General features: G+C 46.8%; 1 protein-coding gene across 3 annotated transcripts in view; it reads right to left on the minus strand.

Moving 5' to 3' along the window:
* AHDC1 (AT-hook DNA binding motif containing 1) overlaps window positions 1–27,125 on the minus strand; it is a 185,637-nt gene that overhangs the window by 125,447 nt on the left and 33,065 nt on the right. Inside the window, exon 1 of one of the 3 annotated variants that reach the window (XM_075335924.1) lies at window positions 12,099–12,191. The exons of the other annotated variants lie outside the window; for them this stretch is intronic. Coding sequence (XP_075192039.1) covers window positions 12,099–12,108 — 10 coding nt within the window. The 5' untranslated portion in view covers window positions 12,109–12,191. Of the gene's footprint in view, window positions 1–12,098; window positions 12,192–27,125 lie in introns of those variants that run through there. 3 annotated transcript variants of the gene reach the window in all.

A 27,125-nucleotide genomic window follows, 5' to 3' on the forward strand; every position in this document is an offset into this window, starting at 1 on the left:
CATATTTATTTCTCATCTGACATGTTTGATCACGTCAGATGAGAAATAAATCAATTTTACCGGCCATTTATTTTTTTTTAATGTTGTCGCCGGTATACGGTGTATACCGGCGATCGCATTAACGGGGTCCAGAAAAAACACCCCGATTCATAATCTGGGGGGTCTCAGCTACCCCCGGTAGCTGAAACCCCCGAGATTTTCGGTCGCTGGGGGGCGCTACAGGGTTTTTTCGGGCCGCCGCTTTAAAGCGGCGGAACAGAATAAGTACCCTGTTTTGCCGCCGCTTTAAGTCGTACGGCCGTCGTTATGAGGTTAAGTATCAATATGTTGAGTGTTTACCTTTATTTCCCAGCACTGCCTTAACTCTATTGGGCATGGAGGTCACTAGAGCTTCACAGGAGCCACTGGATCCTCTTCCATTCTCCATGACATCATCACAGAGCTGGTGGATGTAGAGACCTTGCGCTCCTCCACCTTCCATTTAAGGATGCCCCACAGATGCTCAATAAGGTTTAGGTCTGGACCCATGTTTGACCAGTCCAGCACCTTTACCCTCAGTTTCAGTACCAAAGCAGTGGTCACCTTGGAGGGGTGATTGTGATCATTACATTGGAATACTGCCATGGAACCCAGTTTCAAGTGAGGGGATCATGCTCTGCTCCAGTATATCACAGTACTGGAGCTGAGCGGACTCTCAAATAACTGGGAGCGGAGGGTCCCTGCTACATTTTAAGAAAAATCAAGATCTGCTCCGAAATCCAGTACCCATATAAATCTATGGGGACCAGAATCCAGTGATTAAAAGTGCTGGTAGTAGGAGCGCACGCGTTGTACTCACCGAAGATCTGCCATTGCGGAAAGCTGCTTCCAGGTCACACATTCCCTTCTGAAGCTGACAATCCTCAAATAATATTCACTGCTTTCCCAGTCCACTGGCATGTGTAACTGGTTGCAGTTAGACGCACCCCCAACCTGAGTGGCAGCGTGTCATCTGACTGCAACCAATCACAGGCACCAGGACAGCCGATGGGCAAAGAAAGCAGCGCATCTTTCTGCGGGTGAGTATCGTGGTATAAAAATAAATGAATAAATAAAACAATCGGCGTAGGTCCCCCTCATATTCTGATACCAGCACAGATAATACCCAGGCTACAGGCTGCAGCCCCCAGCTATTGGGCTTTATCCTGGCTGTGTATCAAAATAAGGAAGGAGTCACACAGTTGCGCGAGTCTCGCATCGCATCACCCGGCATGGCCTGATGCTTTCCGGACACGAGCGTGCAGCTAAATAGAAATACATGCAGCCAACCCGCTCCTGTCAGGAGAGTGTGCGGCCGTGCCGGGTGATGCAATGCGAGACTCGTGAGAGTCCCTCGCAAGTGTGACTCCGGCCTAAAAGTAACCGCATGCGTTTTTTTTTTTTAATAAATAATTTAAAAAAACAGATGTGCGGTTCCCCCAGTTGTCATACCCAAACAACATTAAGCCCAACAGCTAGGGCTGGTAGTCTGAGGCGGTCCAGCCTAGAAATATCAGCCTCCAGCAACCGGAATTGTCGCATCCAATGGATTTAAGCGCTTCACCCCGCTCTTCCCGATTGCCTGGTGTGGTGGCAATTGGGGTAATAAGGAATTAATGGCAGCCCACAGCAGCCACTAAGTCCTGGATTAATGATGGAAGGCATCTGACACCCCATCACTAATCTGTAAGTAAACACAACCCCAACAAAAACCTTTATTTGGAATAAAAAACAGAAAAACACCCTCTTTCACCACTTTATTAACCCCAAAACACCCCGAGGTCCAACATAAACCACATGAGGTCGCACGGCAATTCAACTCTGCTACATCTGAACCTCACAGCTACATCTAAACCTTAACGCCATAGATCATGTCTGCCCGCTGTGAGCTCCAGAGAATGAATGAGCTGCAGTAATCAGCGGTGACGTTACTCCGGTTATTTGGAGCCAGAGCTGGAGGTTCCCACCTGTAACCGCAGGAAATCTGACCTCAGAGGAACTCTGATGATCTGATTAAACTCAGTGAACTCACCTGCCTCTCTTGGCAAAGCCGCGTTTTTTTTGCTAAGAGATGCAGATTTGGTGCTGAAATCTTAGCACCATATTCCTGCACCCAGTCTACACCAACTGGGGAGGGAGAGAAAGGAGAAAAAAAAAAAAAAAATATCGCAATCCCCACCGCATCATACCTCATGCAGTTTTGATGTATTTTTTTGCCAGGAATTTGGTGCACGAATTGGGTACATGAATATAATGTCACCATTTCACCACCAAATTTGCATGTCTTGGCCCAAAAATGCAAAAAAAAAATGCAGACCATTTCAGCGCCAAATGTGAAACCCCTGGCACAAAACCATGGGTAAAATATAGAACATATTATATAGAACATGTCAGGGAGGTACAGACCCACGAGATCAGCGGCGCCAGCTCCTGCAGTTGTACACTCAGTAACCTGCCTCCATTTAAGGCTAAGTTCACATTTCCGCTAAAATCTATCAGTCACAATCCGCTGCTCTTGTAAACAGCGGAATCCGTTTAGCGGATTCCGCTGCTCCCATAGACTTGTATGAGCAGCGGATTGTGACTGATGATGCTGCGTTGCACCCTCCGCCCGACTGATCAGTCGTGGAACGACTGACCGCCGGGCGGGAGGAACGCAGCATGTAACGTTTTTTGAGCAGCGAGATCCGTCGGATTTCGCTGTGCATGCTCTCTGGCTCCCTGCACACGTCACCAGCTTTGGTTGGTTACCCGATATTTACCCTGGTTACGGTGCAAGGAGCCAGCGCTAAGCGGTGTAGGCCCGTAACCAAGGTAAATATCGGGTAACCAAGGTAAACATCGGGTGCTTTGCTGTTACCCGATATTTAGGCTGGTTACGTGTGCAGGGAGGCCGACACTTCCCCGCTCGGCCCCGCCCCCTCCCGCACTCCGCACATGTATGTACACACACACACACACACACACACACACCTGTCCCCAGCCATGCAGACAAGCACTGACACCCTCGTCTGGCCCCGCCCCCTGCTCAGCTCCGCCCCCTCCCGCACTTTGCATGTGCACACACACACATACATACATACATGCACATACACACACTCACTCACACATACACTCACCTGTCCCCAGCCATGCAGACCGCAGCACTTCTACTGACATCCTCAGCGCCTGGCCCCGCCCCCCGCTCGGCTCCGCCCCCTCCCGCACTTTGCATGTGCACACACATACATACATGCACATACACACACTCACTCACTCACAGATACACTCACCTGTCCCCAGCCATGCAGACCGCAGCACTTCCACTGACATCCTCAGCGCCTGGCCCCGCCCCCCCGCTCGGCTCCGCCCCCTCCCGCACTTTGCATGTGCACACACATACATACATACATACATACATGCATACACACACACTCACTCACAGATACACTCACCTGTCCCCAGCCATGCAGACCGCAGCACTTCCACTGACATCCTCAGCGCCTGGCCCCGCCCCCCGCTCGGCTCCGCCCCCTCCCGCACTTTGCATGTGCACACACATACATACATACATACATACATGCACATACACACACTCACTCACTGATACACTCACCTGTCCCCAGCCATGCAGACCGCAGCACTTCCACTGACATCCTCAGCGCCTGGCCCCGCCCCCCGCTCGGCTCTGCCCCCGAACTCCGCCCCCCGCACACAACGGAATCCGACAAAGAATTCTGTTCTTTGTCATCCGTTGTACAGCGTTGAACAGCGCATCAGTCACATGCGTCAAGCGACGCATGTGACTGATACAAATCAACGGAAATGTGAACTTAGCCTAAGCGAATGGAGCTGGGAGCCACAGTGCAGCCAGAACTTCAGAAGAATGCGCAGCCACACCCTTATATGGAATGTTGGCGTGTCGCAATGCAGCCAGGGAAAAAAAACAGACAGAAACAGACAGACAGAGGGTAAGAAACAGACAGACAGAGGGTAAGAAACAGACAGACAGAGGGTAAGAAACAGACAGACAGAGGGTAAGAAACAGACAGACAGAGGGTAAGAAACAGACAGACAGAGGGTAAGAAACAGACAGACAGAGGGTAAGAAACAGACAGACAGAGGGTAAGAAACAGACAGACAGAGGGTAAGAAACAGACAGACAGAGGGTAAGAAACAGACAGACAGGGTAAGAAACAGACAGACAGAGGGTAAGAAACAGACAGACAGAGGGTAAGAAACAGACAGACAGAGGGTAAGAAACAGACAGACAGAGGGTAAGAAACAGACAGACAGAGGGTAAGAAACAGACAGACAGAGGGTAAGAAACAGACAGACACAGGGTAAGAAACAGACAGGGTAAGAAAGACAGACAGGGTAAGAAACAGACAGACAGAGGGTAAGAAACAGACAGACAGAGGGTAAGAAACAGACAGACAGAGGGTAAGAAACAGACAGACAGAGGGTAAGAAACAGACAGACAGGGTAAGAAACAGACAGACAGGGTAAGAGAGACAGACAGGGGGAAAAGAGACAGACAGGGGGAAAAGAGACAGACAGGGGGAAAAGAGACAGACAGGGGGAAAAGAGACAGACAGGGGGAAAAGAGACAGACAGGGGGAAAAGAGACAGACAGGGGGAAAAGAGACAGACAGGGGGAAAAGAGACAGACAGGGGGAAAAGAGACAGACAGGGGGAAAAGAGACAGACAGGGGGAAAAGAGACAGACAGGGGGAAAAGAGACAGACAGGGGGAAAAGAGACAGACAGGGGGAAAAGAGACAGACAGGGGGAAAAGAGACAGACAGGGGGAAAAGAGACAGACAGGGGGAAAAGAGACAGACAGGGGGAAAAGAGACAGACAGGGGGAAAAGAGACAGACAGGGGGAAAAGAGACAGACAGGGGGAAAAGAGACAGACAGGGGGAAAAGAGACAGACAGGGGGAAAAGAGACAGACAGGGAAAAGAGACAGACAGGGGAAAAGAGACAGAAGGGGAAAGTGACAGACAGGGGAAAGTGACAGACAGGGGAAAGTGACAGACAGGGGAAAGTGACAGACAGGGGAAAGTGACAGACAGGGGAAAGTGACAGACAGGGGAAAGTGACAGACAGGGGAAAGTGACAGACAGGGGAAAGTGACAGACAGGGGAAAGTGACAGACAGACAAGGAAAGAGTGAGACAGACAAGGAAAGAGTGAGACAGACAAGGAAAGAGTGAGACAGACGGAGAAAAAGAGAGACAGTCAGAGACAGACAGGGAAAGAGACAGACAGAGAGACAGAGAGATATATAGAGGGGGAGACAGACAGACAATTGGAGAGAAACAGAGAGACCGTTACTATCCCGGGCGTTAATATATTCTATTTATACATTCTATCCCGGGAATGTTAATACATTCTATTTTGTTAACAGCAGTTCTTCACCTGGGCGAAGCCGGGTAGTACAGCTAGATGTGTGTATGTCCGGGATTGGAATCCGCACCGTCGCAGCTACAGCCACAAATTTTGCACACTCACACGTCTGGACCCCGAGAGCGTCATAGGCTATGTTTTGAGGGGAAATTTTAACCCCGCGCTTTACAGTTATTTGCCAAAAAACCTTGCCTCCATTTAAGCGAATGGAGCTGGGAGCCACAGTGCAGCCAGAACTTCAGAAGAATGCGCAGCCACGCCCTGCAGCCAGGGTAAGAGACAGACACAGACAGGGTAAGAAACAGACACAAAGACACAGACAAAGAGACAGACTGACAGGGAAAGAGACAGACAGGGAAAGAGAGAGACAGGGAAAGAGAGAGACAGGGAAAGAGAGAGACAACCAACAAAAGATACCCAATATTAGGCTTGGGATCCTAGGCCACCCACCACCTAGGCTTCGGAACCTGCGATAAAGAGACCACCCGCGGCTGGCCTTGCACGGCTATCGGCCATGGCTCCTAGGCGATGGGGCTGCCAATTCTCGAAAGACAGCATTATTACAATTCTTAATAGGATTATAATATCAATTCTTAGGGAATTGGTTGTGGTATAACCACCATGGACCAACGCAAGGGTTTGAATAGTGCAGTTACCATTCATTGCGTATTAATAACACCATGTTCAGTGGCATTTTTCTTTTCTTAAAGGGAACCTGTCATCAGAAATTTACCTGTTAACCTAAAAGTTTCCCCCTCTGCAGCTCCTGGGCTGCATTCTAGCAAGCTTCCTATAGTTTTTGTGGCCCCTTTTATACCAAAATAAATACTTTATAAACTTGTACCTTTTCGTATGCAAATTTTGTAAATCGTCCATGGGGGCGGGCTCTCTGGGATCCGTTGCTGTTCCTCCAGCAGATTTACGCCGCCCCCGAACGCTGAATTTCAAACCTCAGGATGCCGCCCCTGGGCGCCCGTGGTCCCGCGCATGCGCTGTGCGACTGTAGAGGTGCCGAGCACTGTGTGCACGTGTGACCGCTGGTGACTCTTTGCGCGGGCACGAGGTTATGGGCGGCGCTGTGAGTGTCATCAGCAAGTGCCGCCCATAACCTCGTGACCGCACTTTCCCCTTTGCCTCCTGCGTTCTGCGCAAGAGTCTCCTCGTAACCTGTGGTGGCCTGATCCGCTCCTCCCATCTATTTCCTGCTGCAGGGCAAGATGGGAAAGGTGACGTCGGATCATTTGGCCAGCGCTTGCGCAGAACGCAGGAGGCAAAGGGGAGAGTGGCCACGGTATTATGGGCGGGCACTTGCAATGCAATCACAGCGCCGCCCATAATATCGTGCCTGCGACCACGTCACCAGCAGTCCTCGCGTGCACGGGACCTCGGGCGCTGTGGGCGGCGTCCTGATCTATGAAATGAAGCAATGGGGGACGGCGTAAACCAGAAGGAGGGACAGTAACAGACACCACACGGCCCGCCCACATGGAAAATTTACAAGAATTGCAGGCAAAAAGGTACAACTTTATAAAGTGTTTTATTTGGTTTAAAAGGGGGCACAAAAAGTACAGGAACCTTGCTAGAATGCAGCCCAGGAGCTGCAGAAGGGGAATCTTTTAGATTTAAAGCTCAATTTCTGATGACAGGTTCCCTTTAAACTGAGAGACTCCAAAAAAAACCCCCCAATGATCCTTGTAGAGAAAAATGTGCTCCTTCTAATGATATCAGAATTAATATATTTTAGGGGTACCCTTTTTGAGAAATTTGACCTAAAAATAGGTAAAATTCTTTTTTTTAAAGTTTTTCATCATATGTGGGTGTGAATATTTCCACAAATACATATGCTTTGACCGTGAAACTGCAGCAATGCAAAGTCATGTAGATATTTGGTGTACAGGGCAAAGCACCAGTTAATATTGGTTTTTGGTCTTGAGTTATATATGGGCAAAGTTAGGCATAAATTTTATGCGACACGTTTTACAAGCTACTTTGACACAAAATTGCGTCCGAAATATTGTTTTGTCATAGCCGGTAATAATTTTATCGTGTTTAGCAGCATAAGTTGAGCTAGTATGCCAAATTTCAGCATCATAGCCAGTATAGAACTCTAATGGCTATGTGCCAAAGTTTGCAAAATCCTCTTAGCTGAAGCCGCAGGCTTGGTGGGACCTCCAGTGAAAGGTCAACAGAGCCCAATGTATTTGAGATCTGGCCCTAAAAATTTACAGAATTTCTTTTCAAACATACATGTACATCCTTATAAATTTTCAGCAAAATCGGAGAAGGTCGAGTGGGGACCACTGGTCCACTTGACATGGAATGACCCAGCTCTCAATGGTAGTGAAACAGATCTTCATTAGGTTAAAAAAAAAAATACGACATCAGAGATAGTAAAAATGTTAGTGACCCAATCAACAGTTTGAGTACATTCTGCAAAAAATAAACAAGAAATGTAAAAAAAAAAACAAACAAAAATAAAAAAAAATGAAATACCACACTGCTCACGAACGCAAAAAGTCAGTGGTGGAAGATGGCAGAATCCTTTTCATGGTGGAGAAAAAAAACCCTCCACAACAACCACGTAAGTGAAGAATACTCTCCAGGAAGTAGAGGCCTCAGTATGGAAGCCTACTATAAGGCCTAGAGACACATGGCAAGAAAATCGGAGCGAGTGGAGTGCGATAAAACATCGCATTCCACTCGGACCAATATTAGCCTATGTGCCAGCACCCATGAGCAATTATTTTGTCAGCCCTAATCGGACCGAGAAAACAGTCGCAGCATGATGAAAGTGTAATGTGATTCTGTTTCTCTCGCACCCATTCAAGTCTATGGGGTGAGAGAAAAATCGCAATGCACTAGCATTACACCGGTGTAACGCGAGTGCAGAGCGAGAATGGCAATAGCCGGAAACGAAGGAGAGGAGATAAATCCCTCCCTCCCCAGTGCCGGCCCTCCCCCTGCAGCTGTGGTCCGATCGCACGATCGGACCTCAGTTGCAATGACAATCGGCTCCCACTGTGCTGCCAGCCTGAGCCAAGTGTAATGCGAGGATCGCACTAGTCACCCGTGTGGCCCCGGCCTAAGGCTGGGGCCACACGGGGACTACTGCGATCCCCTTGCATGAGACTCGGCTCGTGCTGGCAGTACAGCAGAGCCGAGTCTCATGCTTGTGTCCTTGCAACTGAGGTCCGTTCGTGCGAGCAGACCTCAGCTGCGGGGGGCGGGCCGGCACTCAGGAGGGGAGGGAGGGATTTCTCTCCCTCTCACCTGTGTAGCCGGCTATAGACATTCTCGCTCTGCACGCACGGTACACCGATGTACCGCGAGTGCAGTGCGATTTTTCTCTCGCCCCATTCACTTGAATGGGTGCGAGAGAAAGAGTCTCGGATTACAATCGCAGCATGCTGCGATTGTTTTCTCGGTCCGATTAGGGCTGAGAAAATAATCGTTCATGTGTGCTGACACACAGGCTAGAATTGGTCCGAGTGGAATGCGATGTTTTATCGCACTCCACTCGCACCGATTTTCTCGCCGTGTGGCTTAGGCCTTAAGACAAGACTTCATGAGAGCAATTACAGAGGGTTCACCCCAAGGAACAAATCATTAATCAGCCTTAAAAATAGAAACACCACATTAGACTTTGCAAAAAAACAAAACACAATGAATTCTTTGTAAAGATGAAAGTAAGATCACCCTGTATCAGAAATATGCGAAGAAGCAGTGTGATGACATGGGCAAGCATGGCTTCCAATGGTGCTGGTTCACTAGTGTTTATTGACCATGTGACTGAAGACAGAAGCAGCCGGATGAATTCTGAACTGTACAGGGCTATTACTTTCTCAGATTCAAGTTTCCTTACGGCAAAAAAACTGAAAAATTATGTAATGGCCAAGTCATTCACTAGATCTCAGCCCCATTGAGCATGCATTTCACATACTTAAGACAAAACCTAAGGCAGAAAGACCCACAAACAAGCAACAACTGAAGTCAGCTGCAGTAAAGGCCTAGCAAAGAAGGAAACCCAGCGTTTGGTGACGTCCATGTCTAACAGACTTCAGGCAGTCATTACCTGCCATGCATTCTCTACAATGTATTAAAAATTAACATTTTGTTTACAGTAAATTTGTCCAATTACTTATGAGCCCCTGTAATGAGGAGGCTTTGTAGAAAAATGCTTGTAACTCCTAAATGTTTTCACAGGATATTTTTTTCAACCCTTTAATTAGACCTGAAAGGTTCCACTTCAATTGCATTTCAATTGTTTCCTTGTAAATCAAAAATAGCGCCCTGCAGAGCTGAAATCACGAAGATTCGGTCATTGTCCAAAATATTTCTGGACCTAAGTGAATGTAACACACATATGTAGCCATTACTGTAACATTTAGGCTTTTTTAGAAAGCTAAGGGTACTTTCACACTTGCGTTCAGCGCATTCCGTCACTATGGAGAATAGCGCAGTCCGTTAACGCACTGCGCTATTCTCCATAGACTTGTATGGATGACGCACTGTAACGCAAGTGTCTGCGTTGCATCCGCTGGACGACGCAGCGTCGTTATTTTGACGCTGCGTCGGGCGGAAGGAACGCAGCATGTAACTTTTTTGAGCAGCGCAATCCGTAGGATTTCACTGCGCATGCTCTTTTCTTTCTTTTTTTTTTTTTTAATCACAAACTTTATTTTTGTTGTCTCTCGGTGGCCGAAGCTGAGCGCCCGCCCGCCGGCATGCCCAGCCGCCGGCAAGTGACAGTGCTTAGCTGAGCGCCCGCCCGCCGGCATGCCCAGCCGCCGGCAAGTGACAGCGCTCAGCTGAGCGCCCAAGTGAGAGCGCTCAGCTGAGCGACCGGCCGCCGGCAAGTGACAGCGCTCAGCTGAGCGCCCAAGTGAGAGCGCTCAGCTGAGCGACCGGCCGCCGGCAAGTGACAGCGCTCAGCTGAGCGCCCAAGTGAGCGCTCAGCTGAGCGACCGGCCGCCGGCATGCCCGGCCGCCAACAAGTAACAGCGCTCAGCTGAGCGACTGGCCACCGGCATGCTCGGCCACTCAGCTGATCGCCCGGCCGCCGGCATGTCAGGGCACTCAGCTGATCGCCCGGCCGCCGGCATGTCAGGGCACTCAGCTGATCGCCCGGCCGCCGGCATGTCAGGGCACTCAGCTGATCGCCCGGCCGCCGGCATGTCAGGGCACTCAGCTGATCGCCCGGCCGCCGGCATGTCAGGGCACTCAGCTGATCGCCCGGCCGCCGGCATGTCAGGGCACTCAGCTGATCGCCCGGCCGCCGGCATGTCAGGGCACTCAGCTGATCGCCCGGCCGCCGGCATGTCAGGGCACTCAGCTGATCGCCCGGCCGCCGGCATGTCAGGGCACTCAGCTGATCGCCCGGCCGCCGGCATGTCAGGGCACTCAGCTGATCGCCCGGCCGCCGGCATGTCAGGGCACTCAGCTGATCGCCCGGCCGCCGGCATGTCAGGGCACTCAGCTGATCGCCCGGCCGCCGGCATGTCAGGGCACTCAGCTGATCGCCCGGCCGCCGGCATGTCAGGGCACTCAGCTGATCGCCCGGCCGCCGGCATGTCAGGGCACTCAGCTGATCGCCCGGCCGCCGGCATGTCAGGGCACTCAGCTGATCGCCCGGCCGCCGGCATGTCAGGGCACTCAGCTGATCGCCTGGCCGCCGGCATGTCAGGGCACTCAGCTGATCGCCCGGCCGCCGGCATGTCAGGGCACTCAGCTGATCGCCCGGCCGCCAGCATGTCAGGGCACTCAGCTGATCGCTCGGCCGCCAGCATGTCAGGGCACTCAGCTGATCGCCCGGCCGCCGGCATGTGAGGGCGCCCAGCTGAGCGCTCGGCCGCCGGCTATTGAGAGCGATCGGCTGATCGTTCACAATAGTCGGCTGCCGGTAAAATGTAAAGAAGAAGAAGAAAAAAAAAAATAAAGCTTTCCGTTGTTTTGTACGATCGGTAGCATTGCGTTGTGCCACTATATGCAACACATCCGTTGCATCCGTCACACAACGCAATGCTACGGAAGCCGTCCAACGCAAGTGTGAAACTAGCCTAACAAAGAAACTGCAATAGCTTTGGAGAAGACCACTGCTTTGCGATTCTCGTGGTTAACCATTAAGGAAGCGTGTAAAGGTAACATCATAGGGGCAAAATGAAGTTTCCAGTGTAGCACTAACAAAGCATTTTACGTAACTACTGTGGATGTCGTTACTTGCATTGTATAGCAGAGTATAAATGTATCACTATGTCGCATAACATGAGAATTAACTCTGCACTGGAATAAGGAATATAACACATATAATGCAGCTGAGTAATGTGCTTAGTACCGGTATATACTGCACCAAGAATAAGGGCCTCCCTCCAGGCATGGTGCTGAAGGTTATTCTAATGGATGTTGGATCTGAAACAGATCCAGGGACATCTGTTCCACCCTGTAATTATGGAGAGCCAAGAGGGAGAGAGACAGAGGGAAAGAGATTAGGAGGCAGGAAGATAAGGCCAAGGAGAGAGGGAGGAGAGGAGAATGCCCTCGGCCATACAGCCACACAACACATACCTCACATTTACAGCTGGAAAATACCATCATTGTCCCTGCACATTACCTGCCTCACCTGCAATAAGTTCCCCTCTTCTTGTCACAACTCCCCCAACAGTCGCACGTTATAGACCCTGCATGGTATCTGACCTGGCAGCATGGCACAACTTCTTATAGTAGCTAGGTACACACAATACGACAGTGAAGACTTTTCATAGGTTTTCTGATCGTCCTATAGATCGTGAAATTGTGTGGAAGGCGGAAAGCTGGTTATGGAAGGGATAAACAAGCCTCTAATCTCACACCCTGCTTGTTCTTCTGCCCTAACACCACATGGCCAGCACTCCACCCCCCTTCTAATCCGGCCTGGAGCAGAAGAGGGCAGAGCTGGGATTCCAGGCCTCCAGCCCTGGGGAGAGGGGGAGAGCAGAGGATACTGTCTTCTCAAACATATGTGAAGCAATGTCCAGAGAGAGGAAGGGAGGGAGGGGAAACAGAAAAGGGAGTTATAGGACTGACGGAAAGGGCAAAAGAAATGGGAAAATATGAATAGGCAGCGAGAGTGCAAAAGTGAGGTGGAACAAAAAAAGTATAAAAGGAGAAAAAGATAGATAAGACACCGTGAATGAGAAACTTGGGAGAGATTAAAGAAGAAGGGTGAGAGAAATAAGTGAGAAGATGAAAAACAGGGGAGCTTGGGGGTGGAATTCAAGACACCGACAGGAGAGAATAAACAGAGCGAAGAAGGGGGTGGCGGTTAGGTTTGGGGAAGGGGGGAGTGTGTGAGAGGAAGAGCAGAGGGAGGGAGACAGATCCGCCAAGACATTATCACCTCTTTCCAACATCTGAGACAGACCAGGAATAACCACATAGGCACACAGGAGGGAAACAGGGAGGAGGGGAGGAAGGCGCTGACACACTACACAAATCTATGTGGCGCTGCATGGGTTATACTGCAGTGCTTGCACTGTGTCCAGGAAGGGTCATGCTGCAAGGCTCCCAATGGGGATTACAATTCCACACCATATGCCCTTAGTGATCTGACTAGGGGTTAGTGGGGGTGGGGGGTTAAGCCAAGTAAACATGCAGAAGCGATAAGACTTCCCAAGGCCAGAAGAGGGAAAAGGACAGTCCAGCTGCTTGGTAAGTAATGACCAGATGAAAGCCGGGCTATTTAAGGAACAATTAAATGTGGCTTTCCATCCAGCCACGAGTCAGGGGGCAGCACAGTCACTACACCCTGGGTCCATGCTTTAAGTTTAGAGTTCCAAAGATTTGGGTTTTGTGCATTTTTGAGGCTGTTTCTACCAATTAGCCAATTAATTGCATTTGATTGCATTTTTTATTTAGTTTTTTTTACATTATTATTATAGTAGTTTTTCCCCATATATAGCTGTGGTTTGGTCATGTAAAGCTTTAAAGTTGTTTTTTTTTTTTGGGGGGGGGGAATTTTGTTTACAGAGTCAGCACAAGTTTACTGCATTTCCGCTGTAGAAACAGAATAAAAAAAACACTACTGTTTAAAGACCGCACAAAAAATCAATCCCTGCATCCTAAAAAAAAAATAGCACAGAGCATTATATTTACATACATCTTATCCACGTCGCTGGAACGGTAATACGGTGTGGTTTTAGTGTATATTACCCAGCAGAAAAAAAGAAAGCACTAAATACTCATCGCGGGTACATCAACAAACACCCAAATAATGTACTGAATGACATCCATGTGCAGCCTTTTACAGGGGTACTCCCTCTAAATTGCTGTATTCTTCAGTTATTAGCCAAAGCATCGCTAAATATTGTTGTGGATCATATGTAATAGTCAGAGTGCCTATAATTTTGGATATGGCCACAGCAGAAAGGTAAATACATAAAATAACCAGTCTATTGCTCAGACTGAACATCTCGAATAGTGACATGCTGCATGAACATCTTGTACATAGTAATAAATTCAGACACCTAAAAAGTACAGACTTCCACCAGCCCTATACACAGAACATGGAAGAGTTTGTGCCACAATTTTGGATTCCAATTGTGTTCTTTCAGGGGCTTGATTTATATAAACAGTTGGCGCCTTACATGCCCAAAACCTCCTACTTATGCCTTGTGTATAAACATGACCCTTTGGTTTTACATAAAAATGTCAAATAAGCTTGGGACAAAGTAAATTTGTATTTATTGTGCCAATGACCCAATTTCCCACTTTCACTGAAAACAGCAATCAGCTTCTTGGACTATCAAAGTACACTACCTCGGGCAGCCCGAGAGGTTAGCGGCCTTCCCAAGAAAGAAGAGGGGACCGAGAATCAGCAGTACAATAAGGTAAAGAGGAGTCACTTTACCATACATTCTCCATGTTAAACATTCGAGTAAAACCAGAGGGTCACATACAGTACATCATAAAAGTGAGTACACCCCTCTTTTCTTTTTTTACACATTTTATCTTCGAGGATATGACACCGATACACTGTAGTCACTGACAGCTTGTATAACAATGTAAATTTGGTGTGACCTCTAACTACACACAGCAATTAATGTCAAAACTGCTAAAAACAAAATGAAAAATTGTCAAATTGTCCCCAAAGTGCCAATATTTTGTATGGCAACCATTATTTTTAAGCACTGCCCTAACTCTCTTGGGCATTGAGTTCACTAGAGCTTCAAAGGAGCCATTGAATCAGTTTCCACTCCTCCATGATGACATCACGGAGCTGGTGGATGTTAGAGACCTTGCGCTCCTCCACCTTCCGTTTGAGGATGCCCCACAGAGCATCAATAGGGATTAGGTCAGTCCAGCACCTTTACCATCAGGTTTTTACCAAGGCAGTGGTTGTCTTGGAGGTGTGTTTGGGGTGGTTATGCTGGAATGTTATGACGGCCCTGTGACCCAGTTTCCCAAGGGAGGGGATCATGCTCTGCTGCAGTATGTCACAGTACATGTTGGCATTCACAATTCCCTCAAAGAACTATAGCTCCCCACAGCTGGCTGCACTCATGTAGCCCCAGCCATGACACTCCCACCACCATGCTTGACTGTAGGCAAGACACTTGGCTTTGTACTCCTCTCACCTGGTTGCCACCACGCACGCTTGACACCATGTGAACCAAATAAGTTTATGTTGGTCTCCTAAGACAACAGGACATAATACCTGTAATCCATTTATTTAAGGTACCGTCCACACTAAGCAACATCGCTAGCAACATCGCTGCTGAGGCAGAACTTGCTAGCGATGTTGCGGTGTGTGACATCCAGCAACAACCTGGCCCCTGCTGTGAGGTCGTTGGTTGTTGCTGAATGTCCTGGGCCATTTTTTAGTTGTTGCTCTCCCGCTGTGAAGCACAGATCGCTGTGTGTGACAGCGACAGAGCAACAACTGAATGTGCAGACAGCAGGAGCCGGCTTCTGCGGACGCTGGTAACCACAGTAAACAGCGGGTAACCAAGAAGCCCTTACCTTGGTTACCCAATATTTACCTTCGTTACCAGCGTCCGCCACTCTCAGCTGCCAGTGCCGGCTCCCTGCACACATAGCCAGACTACACATCGGGTAATTAACCCAATGTGTACTGTGGCTAGGAGTACAGGGAGCCGGCACTGACAGTGTGAGAGCGGCGGACGCTGGTAACGAAGGTAAGTATCGGGTAACCAAGGTAAGGGCTTCTTGGTTACCCGATATTTACATTGGTTACCAAGCGCAGCATGCTTTCACGTGTAGCGACACTCCAGCGATCCCTGCCAGGTCAGGTTGCTGGTGGGATGGCTGGAGCGTCGCTTAGTGTGACACCTCACCAGCGACCTCCTAGCAACTTACCAGCAATTCCTATCAGGTTGTATTGTTGTTGGGATCGCTGGTAAGTTTAGTTTGACTGGGCCTTTAGGCTACGTGCGCACAGTGCGTTTTTCGGGTGCGTTTTTGGCCTCAAAACTGCATGACTTTGCTTCCCCAGCAAAGTCTATGAGTTTTCAATTTTGCCGTCCGCACACAACTGTTTTTTTAAGCTGCGTTTTTGAGCTTAAAAAAAAAAATGGACATGTCAATTCTTTCCTGTGTTTTTCTGCGTTTTCCCCCCATGCAATGCATTGGAAAAACGCAGGCAGCAAAACGCAGCCAAAAACGCACCAAATCGCGGTAAAAACGCATGCGTTTTTTGATGCGGGTGCATTTTTGTGCGTTTTTAGCGGCTAAAAACGCAGCGTCAAAAAAACGCAGTGTGTGAACTTAGCCTTAGTCTGCTTGACTTCAGCAAACTGTTTGCATCAAATTGTTCTGCATGGCTGTCATCCCAGCAGTTTGTGAGATATGGGCTGAGCTCTGATAAGCTGAAGCCCACCCCTTGAGCCTCTGCAGCAATGCTTGCAGCACTCGAATATCTAGTTTGAAAGACAACCTCTGGATATAATGCTGAGCATGTGCACTCAGCTTCTTTGGTGGCTCATGGCGAGAAAAATCTGTCTTGTTAAACCGCTGTATAGTCTTGGCCACTGTGCTGCTGCTCAGTTTCAGGGTGTTTGCTATCTTATAGCTTACGCCATCTTTATGTAGCGCAACAATTCTTTTTTTTCATACCCTTAAAAAAATCTTTGCCATGAGGTGACATGTTGATCTCCCAGTGAGCAGTATGACAAAGTGTGAGTGATAACACCAAATTTAAGACTTGAGTCAAAGGTCCCCGGAGTGGGGGGAGGGGGGGGATGGCTAACTGGGTACAATTTGTCCATTTTGTCTTAGAGGTGTACTCACTTTTGTTGTCAGAGGTTTTCACATTAATAGCTGTGGGTTAGAGGGCACACCAAGTCTACACTGTTATAGGAGCTGTGCACTGACTACTTTACATCATATCAGTGTCCAATCTTCAGTGTTATGCCATGAGAAGATATTAAATATTTACAATAATGTGAGGGGTGTATTCACTTTTGTGAAATACTGTATGACTGCGTACATGAACCACTACCACAAAGGAGTTTTTAAAAACATACCATCTTAATTTTACAGGGTTTCCCTTAAAACTGCCATTGACTACAGAACCACAAGACAATGTCTGTTCGCTTAGGATCCAACTTCTGGCACTCCACTAATCATTGTCAGTATAACCACAGGAAAAAAAACTGAATGGAGTATGTGCCCTGCCACTCCATTGAATGTCTGTCTGAATCCCATTTCTAACAATCAGTGAAGGTACAAGCTATCAGAAATCCATCATCAATCGTGTTATTGACTGTGGGAAAAACCCAAGTTGGCCATGAGTAAGAGTGGGCACATGTGAATGAATAAGAGTTTTCTATGGAAGATGGACAATCCTGTAGACAGACACCGTACAAGCCGTTTCTTTTATAAATTCCTTTCATAAAAGATTTAGTTTTAATTAGTGGGACACTGTCAGCGCAACATACCTCCTCCAACCACGTACAGGCGCCTGCCCTCCCATACATGGCAGCACCCACTCAGCCAAGAGGACCAGTGTTTTGCAGCAGAGCCGAGGCCAGAACAAAGCAATACAGAGTCCAAAATCAGACAAGCCCTTATCAATACCTCTCCTGACAACCAGTTATTCGGGGCTCCCACACACAGATGGTCAGCTGAACCTATCTCTAGAAGGCGACATTAAGTCTAATGAGTATGGGGGCTTTAGAAGAAGCGAGGTGGCTTGGTCCTGGGTTCAAATCCCACTAAGGACAGCATCTGCAAGGAGTTTGCATGGGTTTCCTCCAGAACGCCAAAGACATACAGACTTTAGATTGTGAGCCTCAACGGGGATAGTGTTGCTGATGAATGTAAAGGCATGCAGAATATGTTAACGATATATAAAAATAAAGATTATTATTGTCTTGTCTTCCATACGAGCCATATGGCAGATGCCATTTCTAAAATTCAGTAGGAAAATGGACAAACAAGTGTTTTTCTCTAATAAGTTTATATATTATTATTATTATTATTATTTATTTATAGAGCACCATTAATTCCATGGTGCTGTACATGAGAAGGGGGTTACATACAAAATACGTATACAAGTTACAGTAGACAGACTAGCACAGAGGGAAGAGGGCCCTACCCTTGCGGGCTTACATTCTATAGAAGGCAAGGTAGTAAGTGCACAATTATATCCTTTCGAGGTACATTGCCTCACAAGGTTTAATGAACCATTTCTACAATTCCCAGGAAGGGGCAGAGAACAATGGATCCATGAGAACAAAAGCAACTAGAAAAACTAGATTTTGTCCATGTAATGTGAATTTCTCTGCAGCCTCGCTTACATAGATCAGGATCATGGCTTGTATCTGCCCAAACTGCAACAGCTTAGGGTTTTTTCATTGCTAAAAAATGACAAATTTATAGAATGTCTTGATAGTCAAATTGTTCCAGGCTTTTATGTCATTTTCACGCAAGAGTACAAGCTTTTAAAATGTGCTCACTACAGCAAATACGAGGGGCTGCTGAGAAGTCTTTGGCTTTACCCAGAAAAACGAGATAAGATGATGGAACTTTACATTTATTCCACATACTCTCCAATGATGTCAACACACTTCTTACATCGGTATTCCAAATTCTGTAAGCCGAGCAAAAAGAAGGATTTTGGTTGTGCCTCAAACCAGGCATCTATAGCAGCATTGGCTTCAGAAATGGTGCGAAATTTGGTACCCTTGAGGCGTTTCTTCCGGTTTGGAAACAGATGATAGTCGGAGGGAGCTAGATCTGGTGAATAAGGTGGGTGGTCAACCAGCTAGAAGCCCAGCTCTGCCAAGGTCTCTTGTGCAGTGTGAACGGAGGCGTTGTCTTGCAGGAATAAGATTCCTTTGGACAGCTTGCAGCGCCTTTTGGCCTTCAGAGCGGCCTTCAATTGGTCCAAAAGTTCAATGTAATACCTTGCATTGATGGTGGAACCCTTTTGAAAGTAGTCCCCTAGCAGCACGCCCTCCTTATCCTAGAACACAGACGCCATCACCTTAGTGGCGGATTTTTGCACCCTGAACTTCTTTGGACGAGTAGAACCACTGTGTCTCCACTCTTGACTGCTCCTTGTTTTCAGGGTAATACAAATAAATCCAGGTCTCATCCATAGTGACCAGTCGATCCAGGAGGTTCTTATCAGTCCGGAAACGCTGACAAATGGACCGGGACGTTTTCACTCGCATGCTTCTCTGATCTGTTGTCAAACATTTGGGGACCCACTTTGCAGATAGCTTCCTCATGTCCAAATGTTCATGGATATGGACACAAACACGTTCACGGGAAATCCCCATGATGTCTGCTATTGCTTTAGCTGAAATTCGTTGATTCTCCAGTATGAGGTTGTGCACAGCATCGACGATCTCTGGAGCAACAACCACTCTCGGTCCTCCAGGACGTTCCTCATCATTGGTGCTGAAGTGGCCAGTTTTAAATTTGGCAACCCAGTTCTTAACTGTGAATATGAAGGGAATTGATCCCCAATGTCTGCGACATATCACCATGAATATCCTTAGTGGACTTTCCTTGCAGAAACAAGAATTTTATCACTCCTCTACTCTCAGTTGCTGTGAATATCACATTAGACTCCGCCATTTTGTTTTCTCGTGTGCGTAGAAAACTGTTGCCATAAGCAACAAACACAAAATTTTGAAAACATATATTAGACACAAAGCTTTCATGTGATGTAACATTCATTACCATAGAAACAAAAAAACATCGCAAAGTCAAACACTAAGCAGCCTTTCATTTAGTGAAATATAGATAACAATTGCATCAGAAATTTTTTAGCATAACACCGGTCTAAACTGACGGTATAAAAATGAGAAAATGTTTGCAGTTGTCAGATTTTATACAGGTGCCGAGCACAACATCGGGCTTTCCATGGGAGTCCCCTGTCAGAGCCTATCACTTGTAAAGAGCAGGCAGAGTCACTGAGCACAGTACCGATCCATTCTGGAAGCATAAAAATGCCGCTAACCGGGCCATATTGTGTCCACAATGGTTCCTGTACATTGTGCACAGTAGTACACAGTTACAGATTCAGTGTGCGGCTGTCCATAGATGAAGTGATTGTCAATGATCCAGAATTTACAATTGTTATTAAGATTCTTGGAGGAAACATTATTTACAGAGTAACGACGGCCAAATCCACCAACATTGGGGAGAATGACAGTAATGTGTACAGAGACCTTCTGACTCTCCCAATCTTTCTTTTATCCCGGAGATAAGCCGTCACCAGACGAGTCTGGCAGTGTTCGGCCCAGCGCTCCGGTCTATGAGGTTATTGTCTATGAAGGGGCCCACAGAGAAGTTACTAATAAGTGGCTTGACGTGCAGCCCTGGTGAAGCAGCAGACACCACGTGGCAAAAACCCATCTCTTACGATAGACGTTTTTCACAAATATTTGATTCTATTCACTAATCAATTTCAGAATCCACGATGGTGTCAACAATTCCAAAACAAAAGTTTGCTTATTTTACATTTTCTCAGCAATGTGTGATATTGCGAAATCTCATCCACAATACCGTGGGGTACTGTAATATGCAGGCTTTCCACTGGGAAAATCAAGCAAGAAATACGATCGGCAACACTGAAAGCATAAAAACCAAGCACGTCGATTTGTATGGGCCCCTATAACATCACATCTCTAAGCACTTCCTCCATTCTGCAGAGACGGAAGATTAATAAAAGACGCTAATCAGGGTGTGGCCACGAGGCTCCGTGCATGGCTCTGCCCACGGGTTTTACATGTCCCACCTCCTTCATGGGAATTGACAGCACTGGCCTGTCACGCACCAGTAGGGAAAATGGGAGCATGCAAATCTAGAGAGCGGGCCTATGCACTGAGCCTTACGGTCATCCCTAAAATGCACACAGCAACTTGATTAGCATATTTGGTTAAACTTCAATTTCTGCAAAGCGGAGGCAATGATTAAAACACAGACTCCAAATCATCAAGACTGGTACTCCACATGCTGTGATGAGGGGATGGGGAAGGTGTTTAAGGCACCCGATTCATTTAAAGGCACATGCCTCTTAATAAATCAGGTGAAGCGCAAAGTGGTCCGTGTCTTGTCGAATGTTAAACCAGTCAGGGACTGGCGTCAGATTTGTGGCATAAACACCGTTCATTCCTACCTTTGAAGAGAGGGTCTAAACCCCTATCCCACCCCATACCTTCAATCACACGTGTGAATTGTACTATCCATGAAACAGACCATGTTTTTTCCTCAGGTGTTTTTTCAGTTTCATCCATGTTGCATCCTAGTTTTATACAGAAGCTATGTGTTTGTTCCCAAGCCAATAAAACGACTTCCGGAAGGTCATATAAATGTGAATAAAACCATCACTGAACAGATCTGGGAGACCAATGCAAAACTGAGGCAAATTGGAAGCCTTACGATTGGCAACAGTGACTTGAATGGCAGATTTTGATCCGCAAATGTGCATCAGAATAGATCCTGCACAGTCGTACAGAAATTACAGATTTGTGCATTGATCAATGAAAATTTGAATGTGTGCTGTCTTAAAAAAATAAAAACCTAGAAACAAAATGATAGCACACGTAGTCTATAGGTGCGATTGTTAGAAAAGTTATGCCCCCTACAAAGCTGTGTGTTTATACCAGGGAAGAGGAACTTACAGCCCCCGATGACATTCACTGCGGCAGCAATGCTCAGGCTGGAGGCCCAATTTTGCTGACTGCCATATAATAAGATTTATTCGTTTATATAGCGCTATTAATTCCACAGCGCTTTACATACATTGGCAACACTGTCCCCATTGGGGCTCACATCTAAATTCCCTATCAGTATGTTTTTGGAGTGTGGGAGGAAACCGGAGTACCCGGAGGAAACCCACGCAAACACGGGGAGAACATACAAACTCCTTGCAGATGTTGTCCTTAGTGGGACTAGAACCCAGGACCCCAGCGCTGCAATGCTAACCACTGAGCCACTGTGCCATCCATTTAATTTCTCCTTAAATTACGAGCACATGCACACAGAATTCACCACTGAAAGCTGCGTATATGTGACGAAGCATTATGTCCTGACGATGGCCAGGGTAAAGCTGTTCTTTGTGAGCACAGTTCTGTGCTCCCATTCCAGGCAGCAGTTTCAGTGTCTATGTGTAATGTGGATGCTCTGTCCCCAGTGTCTCCTATGTGTAACGTGGATGATCCAGTTTTTTGTTTTTTTTTTTTTTGTTTTTTTTTAAGTGTAATGAAGATACTCCAGTGTTGTTTGTGATGTATATGCTCAAGCGTCAGTGTCTCCTATGCAATGTATATGCTTCAGCCCGTGTCCCTTATTTGATGTATATGTTCCAGCGCCTCCTATGTGATGTATATGCTTCAACCCCAGTGTCCCCTATGTGATGTATATGTTCCAGCCCCATTGTCTCCTATATCATGCGTGGTCATGGCTGAATGTCTTGGCACGAACATGAAGTACTTCTAGAAAATTATTGCAATTACACATTTTGTTACACACTTATTTCCTTTGTGTGTATTGAAACAACACAAACTGAGGGGGGGGGAAAAAAAAAGGCAAATTGAACATAAATTTAAATAAAACCCCAATAATGGGCTGGACAAAATTGTTGGCACCCTCAGCTTAATATTTTGTTGCACACCATTTGGAATAAATAACTGCAATCAAATCACTTCCTACAGCCATCAACAAGCTTCTTACACCTCTGAACTGGAATTTTGGACACTATTGGAAACTGCTCCCGGTCTCTCATTTGAAGGCGCCTTCTCCCAACAGCAATTTTAAGATCTCTTCACATATGTTCAATTGGATTTAGATCCAACCTCATTGCTGGTCACTTCAGAACTTTCCAGCACTTTGTTTCCATCCATTTATGGGGCTTCTTGAAGTATGTTTGGAGTCATTGTCCTACTGGAAAAACCATGATCTAGGACGCAAACCCAGCTTTCTGACACTGAGCACTATACTGAGACTCAAAAACCCTTTGATAGTCTTCAGATTTCATGATGCCTTGCACACAGCCAAAGCACCCAGTGCCAGAGGCAGCAAAACAACCCCAAAACATCTTTGAACCTATCATTGACTGTAGGTACTTGTGTTCTTATATTTGTAGGCATTATTCCATTTTCAGTAAACTTTCACTTTATCAAAAGCTGTCTGGGTCTCATCTGTCCAAAAGACACTTTCCCAGAAGGATTTTGGCTTACTCACGTACATTTTGACAAACTGCAGTCTTGTTTTTTTTATGTGTTCATGTCAGTAGTGAGGTCCTCCTGAGTCTCCTGCCATAGCGTTTCATTTCATTCAAATGTCGGCATATAGTCTGTGCGGACACTGGTGCTCCTTGAGCCTGCAGGACATCTTAAATTTCTTTGAAACTTGATTGGGGCTACTTATCCACCATCTGGACTACCCTGTGTTTCAAACTTTCATCAATCTATCTGCCATCCACGTTCACGGAAATTATCTACAGCGCCATGGGTTGTAAACTTCTTGATTATGCTGTGCACCTGGGACAAAGGAAAATTAAAATCTCTGGAGATAGACTTTTAACCTTGAGATTGCAATAACTTTTATAAAGAATTTGCAACAAAGAGTAGACTGCGCTCCAGACTGACAAACCTGGAAAGTGAGTTACGAGTAGCAACATCATCAATCCCATCCCAAACAACATACGCCTCACCAAAGAGTAGCAGTAACAGCCATCATATTAGATGGGAGTTGTTTGACCAAATATAGCAGGCTAATTTTCAAGTTGATTTTGTATGGCCCCCAACTGGCAATTATCCAAAGGGCCCTTGACAAAAGAAAGAAAAAAAAATCCCCACTCCTGGTATAAACTGTCAGGTTGGACAGGCTCACTAAGTTTAGAAACCATCAAAACCCTAAACATTTTTAGGCTATGTGCGCACTAGAAATGTGAAGTTTCTCAAGAAAATTTCTTGAGAAACTTCTGGGAGTGAAAGATTTCCGGACCTCCGGAAAAAATCCGCACCAAATCCGACGCGGATTTGCCGCGATTTGCCCGCGGGTGGTTCCCTGCGGATTTTTGCAGGCTGTACTGCCGAAATCCGCAGGGTACCTGCGGAAATAATGGACATGTTCATTTTCTCAAGAAAGTTTCTCGAGAAATTCTTCTCAAGGAAATTTCTTGAGAAAAATCCGCACCAGTGCGCACAGCTTTTTTTTTTTTACCATAGAATTTGCTGGGAAATGTCTGCACAAAGATTGCAGACATTTCTCAAGAAATTTCCGCGGCAAATCCGCGGGAAAAACGCACTAGTGCGCACAGAGCCTTAGGCTATGTGCGCACGTGTGCGTAATTCATGCAGTTACGCTGCGCTTTGTAGCGCAGCGTAACTGCATGCGTCCTGCGTCCCCTGCACAGTCTATGGAGATTGTGCAGGGGCCGTGCGCACATGGCATATTAGAACGCAGCGCTTCGGCTGCTGCCCGAATCGCTGCGTTCTAAGAAGTGACATGTCACTTCTTCCGTGCGCTTTGCCGGCAGCTCCTGCTCTGTCTATGGCAGGAGCTGCAGGCAGAGCGCACGTTCTCTGCTGGCACCATGCGCTTCAGAACGGAGCTTTTCAGCTGAGCTGCGCTCTCAAGCGCACCTTTTCGGTGCGGTGCAGAGCGCACACGTGCGCACATAGCCTTAATCTGTTTACCATCTTGTGCACAACCTCAGAAACACTAAATAATAGACATGTTTACAATGATCACATTTCCACATGTGAGTCTTCAATTAATTCTGTACATAACAAACAGCCATAAATAAACGTGACTCCACATATCCATAGCTAGTTTACCAGTCAAGTTTCCCTTTGTAGTTTCAGGTCACAAAACATTGCACATTATTCCCTCAATACTTCCCACATAGGCCACAACCACAATGCACAGTGTCACTGACTGTAAATCCTATCAGCCATACTACCGCCATGGTATATTCCCATTACAGAAGAATGCACACCACCATTCCTCATGAGCTCCTTGCAGAATATGGTTGTCTGCCTAACTAATGATCTACAACTTTAATCTCAATTCTATTTCTGATTTCAGTTAATATCTAAAGGCTAGTTCTAGTTCACACAATCGTACCACAGCTTATGTCCTATAAAACAGTAAGGCTACATTCACACATCCGGTTTGAGCAGTGCGGCTCAATCCGGCTGTGAAACCTGTGCAACGGATGCGGCGAAAACACCGCATCCTTTGCATACGTTTTTACATGCGGCCCGTCCGTTTTTTTTCTGGTTGAGGCACGCTACTGAGCATGCACAGTGGAAGAAACCGCATGCGGCGGCCGGATGCGTTTTTTTCCGCATCGCGCCGCATCCGGCGTCCATTGGCATGCATTGAAAAATGCACCACAGCGGCCGGATGCGGCGCATTGCGTTTTTTTTTTGCCGGAGCAAAAAACGTGCCAGGGAACGTTCCATCCGGCCGCCGCATGCGGCAAAAACCGGACGGAACTCAAGCCCATGCGGCACAATGCGGCGCCAATGCAAATCAATGCTGTTAAAAAACGAAACCGGCAGCAAAAAAAAAACGGTTTCGTTTTTTCAGCAGAGCGCCGGATTGTGAGGCACTGCTACAACCGGATGTGTGAAAGTATCCTAAATTACAGATGACTGTTACATTTATACTACCCATAAGTTAAGCCTTAGAAACGTCTATCCCACCACCACTAAGTTAATAGTACACTCATTACTTATAACGGAGTGAAACAGTCACAAGATTTTTCAGTGTGAACAAACCTGCCGTCCCCTTCAGCAGTGTCACGTTTGCAGATGTACATATTTATGAGTGACTGGTTGCCAAATAACTTAAGTTATGGAGTAAAGGAAAAAGTGAGACGATGCCCATATTTATAGTCTCAAAATCGACTCCCCCCATGTCCAGTATAGAAATATGGAGCCAAAAACACAATGCTGGGATGATGACGACGACGACGACATCATCATGAGGTTAGTTCAGTTTATTACCTGCAATCATGACGTCAACGCTTGTCACAGAGTTCCATGACCGCAGCGTTCTCATGCGACGTATCCCGGGACCCCAAGACGTCACCGCTCGTCACAGGGGCCGCTCGCAATACTTGATGTAAGAAAGTGGAGGTCACAATGATGTCACAAGTATAGCGGAGTTAATTGCCACAGATAACACACTGAGCCAACCTCATGACGTCAGCTCGGCAGGCCCACAGCTGCTCACACACCGCTGTGTGAGCCCCTGCTGTGACCTGGGCTGACTTCATGACGTTATCTCAGGTCACTGCACTGCTCTCCGAGCCACTGGAAAAACATTCTGCTCTTCATTGACTGGAACAGTGGGTATGGATCGTCGTGGGACACCCTTATTGTATTAAACCGGACTCGGATTAGGGATTTTGTAGAGTAATAAATTGATTTATAAGGGTGTCTGTTGTCTTTATTTCTTTAATAATTTTCTCTTTTGATGTCTTTCAAGTTTGAGTTTGGAAATAGTCATGGGATGTCGCTTTGGACTATGTTGGACATTTAAAAAAAAAAAAAAAGTAATAAATTGGTGAATGAGGGTTGTAGTTAGGGGGGGGGGTTTGTCCAAATCAATTGGTGATCCAATTTGGGGGGGGACCCCACATTTTTTGTTTAAATTTATTTATTTAATATAAAGTAACAGTGTGGGGTACCCTCTATTTTGGATTACTAGCCAAGGCGAAGCTGCCAGCTGCAGTATCCAGCCGTCTGTTTCCCCTTGTTGCTAGAAATAAGGGGGACTCCACATCATTTTTTGGGGGACTATTAAATTGGAGCGAAAAACAAGACTAAACACACTATAGTGCTACAAAAGGCAGTAAAGGGTGCAAGCCTACAAAATGCTGGGGAGTGGGACATTGTAGATGTCTCATCTATTTGTCTATTTATCCAGCTTTCTAGCTTTTGACTGTAAATAATGCATCCTGGGTAAACCTATGGCAAACCCTACTTTCATTTTTTTGAGGTCCGCAAAAAACGAAAAGGACCCGGATGGAAAACAGACCGTATGCAGAACGGCAGCGGTTGCCACACGGATGCAATAGCATCCACACAGATCTGTTTTCTGCGGTCCGCAAAAATGCGACGGCCGTGTCAATGTAGCCTTACAGAAAAATACAGCTTTTTGATCGTCAGCTGCTGCCAAATAGCTAAGAAGTGGTCGAGTTTTGCTATCTATTTACGCCCCTGTCTGCTGCCTGGCCTGTGTAGATGCTAG

The sequence above is a fragment of the Anomaloglossus baeobatrachus genome, chromosome 2, assembly GCF_048569485.1.
Source record: "Anomaloglossus baeobatrachus isolate aAnoBae1 chromosome 2, aAnoBae1.hap1, whole genome shotgun sequence".
In the NCBI taxonomy this organism is placed as follows: Eukaryota; Metazoa; Chordata; class Amphibia; order Anura; family Aromobatidae; genus Anomaloglossus; species Anomaloglossus baeobatrachus.